The 10,750-nt window shown below is 34.9% G+C and overlaps 1 protein-coding gene across 1 annotated transcript in view; it reads left to right on the plus strand.

Moving 5' to 3' along the window:
* Positions 1 to 10,222, plus strand: part of HS2ST1 (heparan sulfate 2-O-sulfotransferase 1) — an 86,223-nt gene extending 76,001 nt beyond the window's left edge. Inside the window, exons 5-7 of the mRNA XM_074832429.1 lie at positions 3,066 to 3,163; positions 4,369 to 4,526; positions 5,583 to 10,222. Coding sequence (XP_074688530.1) covers positions 3,066 to 3,163; positions 4,369 to 4,526; positions 5,583 to 5,809 — 483 coding nt within the window. The 3' untranslated portion in view covers positions 5,810 to 10,222. The remainder of the gene's footprint in view (positions 1 to 3,065; positions 3,164 to 4,368; positions 4,527 to 5,582) is intronic.
* The last annotated feature ends 528 nt before the right edge of the window (positions 10,223 to 10,750 follow it).

Genomic DNA, 10,750 nt, shown 5'->3' on the forward strand with positions numbered 1-10,750 from the left:
GTATGAATTGTACATTATACTTCCTCTGTCTGTCTTGGGTGGCTATAGGAGTAGTTCAGGTTAGCATATTCAAACCTTGATTACTAATACAGTTTCAGAATGGCAACATTATTTGGGCTCCACATTATATTTATTCCAGAAGGAATTTATATGTCCACTGTCATGGTTTGCAGTAAGACATTTGTTGGAGAATGTTGCTTTAGTCTTTTCTTCAATCAGGAAGAAAAGTAGGGTATTAAGTATATGAATATAGTTTATAAAACTATAGTTATAAAATGTAAGGGGTTTTTGTACCTTACAGAGCCAAACACTTTTTAAAATTTCAGTGGCAGTATTTTCTTAAACTGATGAAATTTTTCTGTAATGTTGACAATTTAGTGTAGCACTGTGCGAATACCAAGAAACATTGAAAAAATAACTAAGCAGAAATCACACTGAATACAGCTTAGCCTATAAACACCATAACAAGTAATAAATGTGACTAATCATTTTGTGTGATTTCACCCCCATCCAAACAGTGTTTTTTAAATCTTGGGAACAGACCATTCCTCTTTTCAGTTGATAACTAACTGCTCCTCTGTTATTTAGGTTTTGGCGCCATCTTCAGCTACTGCATGTCAGTTTGTCCAGACGTCCTACAGCATAGGTAGAGAAAAGCTTCAAGCAGAACAAATTGAAATTAAGCTTAAAAAATGTATCTTCATAGAACTGACTACAGAAATGGTTTGGTGATATGGTATCATAAAGGCTTTTTAAAAAAGAGAGATAGGATCTCATCTTTTGTAACCTATTTTGTTCCTTTTCATGAGGAGCATGATTTGGCCAGTGGAATTCCTTCCTGATGAAGATCAATGAGTTGGAAAGCTGACCATGCTACCAAGTCCAAGCTGTTTATAGGACTTAATACTTATTAAAAAGAGTGAAATTTAACCATGTTGGTTTAGTTTTGAACTACAATCCAAACAGCCTTGTTAGGTAGTCACTGGGAAACTTTAAGCCAAAGTCCCTAATGCTACTGCTTAGTAGACTGCACTGTAAGCCCTGATTTGCTGGAAGAACTTGAAATGCATTCCTATTTATGTTTGTAATGCATTGCATTAATAATTTTGTTTTTTATTAAAGATGCTTTTTTTCATTTTGTCACTATCATACCACTTCATTTAGGTCCAAGACTTAGTTGTTGCCATACAGATTTAACTTGTCCTGTAAGCATCTCTAGTTCATTTGAAGTGAAATTGATTTGCTATGCCAAGTTTTAAGGTTTCTTTCATTTAAATCAGGTAATGCTATTTTTCCATGGTGTTTCCAAAAAAAATGTACATATATAGATGGTGTCAGTTTTACATACATTAGATATAAAATTCAGTAAGCTCAAAAATGGATTGACCCAATCACAGTGTCTATAACACTGATATCTTTTCTAATCTGTATTATAGTAGATTCACTAAGAGCTCTTCAAATGAAAAGTAGAGAAGGTCAGAAATGCAATCTTTCTGATGGAAGTCAATTGTTCCTTTATTAAGCGGAAAGGAATCTCAACATACTCTACACCTTCACCCCCTCCCAGTCCATACCACAGCATTTATATGGAAGAATTCTTCATTCATTTTCTTTCTATAGCCTTGTGCTTCCAAAGTTATAGATAGCTTGGCTCTAAGAACAGTCTGTAAAGACAAGTGCATATTATTATAGAATCTCTGGATGGAGTAGTCAAGGTAAGTGTATATAAGAGGAAGTGGGGAAGGAGATGTGTCCTATTTCATCTTGCTTAGAAAATTACTTGCTTTTGCATATTAACAGTAAAATAACCTTCAGGTATAAGCAAAGAAGTCTTTCTTTTGACAAATGCCAGTTCAGATTTAGTATATACATTTGTAAGTTAGGAGGTGCATTTAAACAATTTATTTCTTAGATAATGTTGATGTTATAAAGTACTCATGATAGATCAGTGCAGAATTTCTCTAGAGAACTGTGCTAGAGAAAGCATACCAATGTCTTGTTTTACTAGTTAAGCTACACTTTTATCTGTGATATGTGACATGTATGAGCCATTCTAAACTCAGAGTGCAATGTGGACCAAGACACTGCAGGTTAATCCCTGCTTTTGCCCTGTATCAGTAAGTTTCTCAGGAACTTCACCTCAAAAGAGAAGCAAAGGACATTATCCTTGTTCTAACACCAAATAATTAAGCAAATGTATTTTTACATAGTTGTTTTGAACAGAAACTTGTAATTATACAGATGAAACAGTCTAAGAAGTTGTCTATGTGATCACTTAATCGTTTTTAGGGGGTTTTTTTAACTCTATCCTATAATATCCTGTAATGGCTTATATCTTGATTAGAAATGTCATAAATATTTCTTTTATGGTGACTGGGTAAAATATTTACAAATTATTTTCAATGCTAATGGAGTGCTTATTGTAACTATGTTACTGCAGTTGAAACTCTGTGTTGCTACAGCTATCTATGCACCTAGAGCGATGTTGTGTGGAATATTCTGTTATGCAGTGAACAGTTTGCTTTCACTTCTTCTGATGGCCAAAACCAAATTAGCATCTGAAATGGCAGTTATTTGTCATAATACTTAAAATGTAATAGAACATTGTTTAATCTAAAACACAAAATGCACAGTGTTCTATAGTATAAAGATCCAGCTGTTCCAGTATCACACAAATCCTGATGGCATTTGATGCTGTATCTTTAGTGACTTCTTTTGTAAGTGAAAAATAACGATGTCAACACTTACTGACTGTTTTTGCTAGTTTTGACATATAGCCTTTATCAAGGTTATATCAAAGGTATATCAAATGTATCAGGTAAGATCAAATTGTTCATTAGTTCTAATCATAAGAGACTCTCCAAGTACTGTTTTAACTGAGATGAATAGCTACTCCTAATAATAGTGTGAAAGCAAGGCTTGAAAAATTTACTCTTTTTTTTTTCCTTTCACAGAATTTCTTGTGTTTTTCTGTCCCACTACATTTAGCAACTAACCAGGTTGCAATGTTTGATACATATACTAGATTTTAAAGCTCAGCTCAATCAATTTTGTCTTTGTTCCAGACCTTTGATGAATGTGTGGCAGCTGGAGGTTCAGACTGTGCTCCAGAGAAACTTTGGCTTCAAATTCCATTCTTCTGTGGCCACAGCTCTGAATGCTGGTAGGGAGATAAATGTAGCTTAAGTTGTTAGTCAAGTATATCAGCACTGAAATCTAAACTTAACAAATTTGAATATGTAGCACAGTTGGGGAAAGTGTGAGGGACTGGACAGCAGCAGGTACTTTAGTAATGTATTTGCTTTTGAAGATGCATTTTAGTGAAACAGTCTTCCAGTTCTTTAAACAAGCAATATGTTTGGATACTATATCAGCAGTGCTATGAGGGAAAACAGATATTTTCAACTTAAAAAATAATTTTTGTAGATTTGGAGTCTTGACATTTTTTTCTTGTGTCAGACTACAATATCCGTCTTTCTGAATAGAGATATTTTGTTCAAGCTCCTAGAGTTTCTGGGTAGAATAAAATAATTGAGATCAGGATAAATTTATTTTCTTAAACCTTTAGCAGACATCCAGTAGTCAATGCTACTTAGTAGAAACCAAAACAAAAGCAAATAGGGTCTATTTGTCAATGCAGTATGTTTTATAACAATGGCACAGACTTTAAAAAAACTCTTTAGAAAACAAAAAGAAAAATAATTAAAAGGGCATAGATGATTTGAAGGATTCTGAGTGAAATCAAGGGCAATTATTTGTCAAAGGTACTGTTCATCCAAACATAAGCAAACTAAATGGCCCTTTTGGAGCTCCTCTTTCAGTGCCTGTTGGTCAGACCTATATAAACCTGGGCCAGAGGGAGAAGCCCAGAAAGAAAGAACTCTAGAGAGTTGCAAAAAGGAGTTAAAAATGTCCATTTTATTTCTGCTTGTTAAGTAGGGAAGTCCTCCCATTAAGTGCAATGACTTTCTAGTTCAGAATTATGCTTGTAGGATGCAAAAGGGAAGGTGTTTTCTTACCATGACCATTTCTGGTATCTAATGTGAAAGTGGAGACTGAGTATTGACATTGAGAAAATGTAAATTCTCCAAAAATTGCATTAATAGAGACAGTAACCATATGTACACATGGTGGATATACACGTATTTGTGGATGAATTATTAGTCAAAATAACTAGAGGAGTTAAACTTTTAGATAAGAACACCGATGTGAAAAACTGGAAAGGGGAATGAAGTTAGGAATGGTTATAACTTGAAATGAGTCTTGCCTTTCCTATACAAATGTCCTGTTATGAAGTAATCTCCATCTAGGGATCAAGGATTGTTGGCTGACATCAGAACTTGCTGTAATTGTTCTCTGTCATTTTAGGAATGTGGGAAGCAGATGGGCTTTGGAACAAGCCAAATACAATCTGATTAATGAATACTTCCTAGTGGGAGTTACTGAAGAGCTTGAAGACTTTATCATGTTATTGGAGGCAGCTTTGCCCCGGTTCTTCAGGGGTGCCACAGAATTGTACCGGACAGGTATTTAAATGGTTGATTTCCATGGATTCCATGGATTTTTCATCCTTGTATCACTTCTTTTAATGTCAGTTATTTAGACCTAGATGAATTGTTTTGAGTCTCTGTTGCCTCTCAGTTGGCTGATGTTCCTACAGAAGAGATAAACTCTTTAAAAGACTCTAAACAAATTTTTGAAGGCAGTCCAGGTATCTTCCTGCTTTACACAAATTGTAAATATTTAAGGTTGGAGTAAAGGTAGTTGTGTAGGTATACCACGCTTAAAAAAATGTGACAAGTGTTTATCAGAACATTTTCAGAGGTCTTTTAGGGGCTTCAGTTTTGTAAAATGGCTGGAGGTGGCAGATTTCCATTTTTTCAGAAGCCCTGCTGAAATTAACTGGGCTTGGTACAACCTGGTTGTCTGTGCAAAAAGGCCCAAAGGATACAGAGGCTCAAGTACATCTTTATCTTCCTGGGGTTGTAATAAGACATTTGTTATATAGCTAGTAGCTCAGTTTCTAGGAGCTGGCCATGCAACTGATGATGAAGAAAAGGTCCATCTTAGCAGGGCTTCTATCTGCAAATAGGGGGAGAAAATGGTCTGATGTATAGAGCCTAGATGTGTAGTATTAACAAGTTTATTACAGAGCAACAGGGAGCACTTCTTAAGGAAGATTTTTGTCTCATGAAAGAAGTGTCTTGTTCTGTAGTTTTTAAAATTCTTAACATTTGATACCAGATTAACATCTAAATAATTAACTTTGAAAGACCAATCTTGCTCCAAGTACATTATGTGGAGTAATCTTGTTCCTTAAATGAAGTGTTCATTCCCTGGGTTTATTAGAGTAAGGAGGAAGAATTGAAAGAACTGATGCAAAATTCATTAACATTTAGTGAGAGAAACTGCAATTTTCCAACCCCACGTGTTATGTTAATAAATTCTGGATTAAATTCTGTCACTTCTAATGCAGTTTATCAACATGCTGAGAGTATAAAACTCTGTAAATAAAAGGACTGTAAACGTTTTTTAATCACGTGAACTTTAAAGTGAAGTTACTGCTTTCATTCTGCATTTAGGAAAGAAGTCTCATCTTAGGAAAACAACTGAGAAAAAACTTCCCACAAAAGAAACTATTGCCAAGCTACAACAATCTGAAATCTGGAAAATGGAGAATGAGTTCTATGAATTTGCACTGGAGCAATTTCAGTTTGTCAGAGCACATGCAGTTCGGGAAAAAGATGGAGAATTGTATATTCTGGCTCAGAACTTTTTCTATGAAAAGATTTACCCTAAATCAAACTAAGAACACTATACTGTTAGATTTATGGACCTAAATCTTTGGTCACATTCTCATTTTAGTCCTCAGCCATGGAAACTAGATTGCTTGTAGACCTCCAAGACATTTCTTCATAGATCTGAAAAAAAGTGGGCTGTGGATCACCTCCAGGGCGTTGGATACTGGCTAACTATGTTGGTAACCCAGAAGCAAAGGCTTCATTTCTTTTATCTAAGTAATACTTTCAGTGGGAGTTAATATCCTTTACCTGAAGAAATCTACACTTTAATTTGGAGCAATTAATACACAGCAGTTCTAGTTGAAAATATAAACAAACAAAAAATGCTTCTGTTGATGCTCTTTTTAATTTTCAGAACAATTTATTTTCATTTATACTTCTGTGAAGAGGAAATAATTTTTCCCAGCTTTCAACATGGAAATTTTGGTTGTAAACAATATGAGTAGTGTTAATAACTGGTTGACATCTGTGCTTTGTTTTTGTGAATCATGTCACATGATCTTAATTGGGATGGTTAATCATGTTCTGCTGAGAAATACTGCTGCTGCTGGAATTGCCCATATTTATATATGTGGTTTTATTAAAAAATTACAACTAATCATTAGTGTTAAAACATCATTTCCACCTTAATATTGTAAAAAATTAAAGAAGAAGAAGTCAGAGAAGTGGGGGTTTTGTTTTGTTTTTTATCCCCACCACCACTGACTGAGGTTGGGAATACTGCAAAGGAAGTTGGTATTGTCTGCAGTTCTAGTTGATTCTTACACAGTGGTACAAAAATCGTAAATTCAGTATTAAGTTTCTCCATGGATTCTTTGTAATAATTGTAAGCTGAGGTATTGGTGAATCCATATTATGACTCCATTAGTGAGCTGTGGTATGGTTAGGGTTTTCCTACTACTTCGATACTTTTATCTGTAGAATATTTTTACTAAGGTGCTTTATAACGTGTTTTAAAGCATTGCATTTACAAAAGGAGTAAAATGCTGTAAATACTGCTTATTTTATGTATTTGGACCAAAAGGTTTAAAGTAACTAGTTTAAAGTGGGATTTTTGCACCAATTCTGTTATGTGTGAAGTGAAAAACATCACATCTACTTCCTGGTTGAGTTAACTGTTGGACATTGCTGAAATGCACTTCAGTGACCTCTCTGACTTCAATACCAGAATGTTGTCCAGGGATTTTCTTTACAGAAATGTAGTCTTCATCCTTTTATTATGGTAAGAGGACAAGAAGAAAAATGTCATGTGTAGTCTGGTTGAGAAAGATGCAGTGAACTTGATTGACATAATTGTATTTATGTAACTGCCTTATGTGACTATTGTAAATTTGTGAGTTGCTATTATTAACAATGTGAAACACCTGGTAGATGAAGTAAATTGAAATTTGAGAACAGATGTTTGGGGCCACTGCGTTATAGCAAATGGCAGTGGTGAACTACAAGATTTGTTTCCTATTGAATTTTCTAAAGATCTGAGTATTTACACATCTTACACCTGCCTTTTCTTAAAGTGCTTTTCACAGGATTTGATGGGGGAACACACTGAGGAGACAGAGTAAGGAATGGTGGTAAAGGTTTAAATTCCTAAGGGATGATGCTGAAGGCTTAGTTTAAAATTACCAAGTGGAGTTTCTTTAACCAGCTTGTTCTTGTAATGAAAACAAAGGAAATGGAAAATGGTCTGTGAACTGGATATCTGCAGCCAAAAGCAACAGCCCAATTACAAAGAGGATAATGAGAGACTATCAAGTACATCTTTCATTTTCTTTGTTTTCTTGGATTTTTCCTTTTGAATTTTAAAAATAGATCTCTCTTTGTTCTTCCCAAATAATCAGGGAAGTTCCTTCTGATAGCTTACCATTTATATAGCATGAACCATGCATAAGTTTTCCTGTTCTAGTTCTTGTCTACTGACATCATTAATAATGCCAACATAGGATGTGTTAGGTCACACACGAAGATATGTTTCCTAGCTAAAGAAAGGAACTGAGGAGTCATACACAAGAAGTAGCTAATTGAGATCTAAAAAATTCCATAACAAAGCAGTAACTTTTTTGAAATAAATTGGATATTTATAATCCAGGAAAGATTACCCACTCAGTGATAGTTTTATGTTAGATTTTATTTTGACTATGTTGTTCTCCTTCAGAATAATTTGGATCAGTTTACCTTCTTGAGTCTCCTTCAGAATTTTCGGAAGAGCACCTCTAAGAGAGCAGAAGAATCTACTGAGTGAAAACATAAAATATTCATCTAAGTAATGAAATAGGTATGTAGACAAATGCTTCTGTCTTGACAAGAAAACAATAGGCAAAACTTCTACTGATTTCAGTAGGGTCTACAGAAACCTCCTCTATTCTGTAAGCAATTTTAAAAGTTGTGTTTCTTTTTTTTCCTTCCAGGATTTAGAATTTCTTAATTATGAGTCTTCAGTAACAAAAATAACAGAACAATGCAAATTTTTTTTACTTTTAAAAAAGCAATATATTTTTCATAGCTCATACAAGAAAACACATTTTATTTAATCAGATATCACTTCATGTTCTGTGCTGTAAACTGACAGGGTTGAGACAAACAAGAATTTTAGGAATATTTTTTAAAAATGGTAGCTACAATTAGAGAGGTATTAATTCCAGATATACTCTGAAAATGTTGTTGCTGTGGAACACAGAAGGAATCAAGACTGTCTACTTTTATATCTAGTGTAACTGTTAAGTCAACTGTGAACTTTTTAGAATCCTTTGAATTCAGAACTATCAAACTTGGATTTCGTAAAAGACAGTTTAGGAAAAGGAGCTTTACAGATTTTTAATAACCTGCTCTATGCATACTCTATTTGAAAATGGAAACAATCCAAGTTGTTGGTATTAAAAATATTTTACAGTATATAAACAGAATTTATCTTGTGTATTTTCCCTTAATGACTTACAGTGAAAAGCAGCAATACATGGATTTTTGTTGTTGCAGGTTGTATGATCAGTAAACTTACTATGCAGCCTCCTGAACACGGATCTTTTAACTGAAGTCACTGTAGTCTCTGCACAGGAGTGAGATTGACTTTTTGCAGGGCTAAGTTCGCTTGAAAGGTGCTGAAATGCTCATATATATATATATATATATAGTTGAGAGTAGGTTTTGTTACACTGTTCTGTACTTTTTGTACAAAATTAACACCCAGACTTTGTGCAAAACTGTAGCCCTATTGAAACTCTTGATGTCAGCATAATGGCGGTAGGTTCCGCTGTGCTGGTAACTACATAGCCATAACCACAGCATGCCTGGAGCATTTGTGATGCACTGGGCAGTGTTGACAGGAGAGAAACAGTGGTTTTAGCTCCTTCCCATAATAATTCTGCAGCCATGCAACAAAAATTTCACTCTTTATTTGGTTAGTGCATCTGTAACCAGACACAAAGCTAGGGTGCAGAATGTCCTGTGTGCACATTCCTGCTTGCTCTGGGTTGATTTTCAAGCAGTCTCTCTATTAATGGTACGCTGATCATGGCTTCATTTTCAAACAGGCATGAAAATTTATAGCTATACAATATGGGAGAGAGCCCATCCTGGTCCTTTGAAATGCCTTTTCTAGGTACTGAGTTTTTGTGAAGATACGTAGCTACTTTCCAGGAATAAACATTTGCTTATTTATGGTCTCAAAGCAGTTCTATTTTATATCAGGGAAAATTCAGTTATTTTATGTTATAATTCTGTTAAAATTTTTCATTAACCTTACCTGGCGTTGCTAAACGTGTATATGACAGAAAGGGGTACAGATGACTGTCTGAACTGTGCTGCTTAAGCAGTCACTGGAAAAGACTGATTAAAGTGCACTGCCAATTTAGCTCTTCAAAATTAGAGCATATTTTATGACTACTAGAGATTAAATTTAAGGAAACTGTAAGGCTGCTTAGTTGCATGGATGCTTCCTTTACTGTAAGCCTATGCAACTATGTAACCTTTGCAGCAGTATTTATAGAAAGAGCCCTCTTCCCAAGACTTTTCTGGAGAATAATTATAAATGTTCATACACTTGTACTGTCTGATATTTGCATCAGCAGCTTTCTGTAGCTTCTGTAAAAAGAGACAGGTTTGTGAGCATTTCTAAAGCAGTACTGAATGTAATTTTGAGAAACATGGATTGTGCTTCATGACTTTTTTCTTTTTAAACACACACAGCTAAATAGTGCCTTTTTTCCTCACAATCCATGTTGAAGATGCTCGCTCCCACTCACCCTCCATAAATTGATTCGTTTGTGCAATACTATTCCAACTTGAAACCATTTTGTCACAGCTGTTTGAGAAATAATCTCCATTTTCCGTACTATGCTGCCAGCTTTCTGTTGTTGAAGTGTTTCAGTTGATTACCTAATGCAAATGCTATAAAATAAAACACCCAGTGGGAAAGGGAAAGAAAAGAAGTCTGGTGTCCTGTCTTAATATTTGCATGTCATATTCACATTAAATGCTTTTTTTCTAGAAGATGTTGTTATGCAGTATTGTGAACTTCATTTGCAGCTATTGTGATTTTGGAGGGGAGGGGCGAGCTGTAGCATAGCTCGTCTATAGTAATTTCATATAGCTATAACCAAATATATTTACAGGCCTTTAGAATTTGCATTGGGCTTTCTGGCCAGAAATGTAATAAATTTGCAGAAAGTACACGCTGCACTGGAAGTGTCAATGAAAATTTCTTAATGCTAAAACTGAGATTTGTAAGAATAGAAAACTGGCATTAGAACAATGCATTGATACCTACACGCTTCCCTGCCTGAGGGAAGAAATTACCTGACCAATTACTGTGGTACTGGAAGATGCTCAGTTACTGCAGTGATGAGTATGTATAAGAACTTGAGTAGAATAGAAATGTCATTTGCATGTGTAAGCAAGCACTTAAGAAAATATAGTGAGCTTGGGTGTGCTACTCTCTTCAGGATTTCTGACACGTA

The sequence above is a fragment of the Strix aluco genome, chromosome 8 (assembly GCF_031877795.1).
Source record: "Strix aluco isolate bStrAlu1 chromosome 8, bStrAlu1.hap1, whole genome shotgun sequence".
Lineage (NCBI taxonomy): Eukaryota > Metazoa > Chordata > Aves > Strigiformes > Strigidae > Strix > Strix aluco.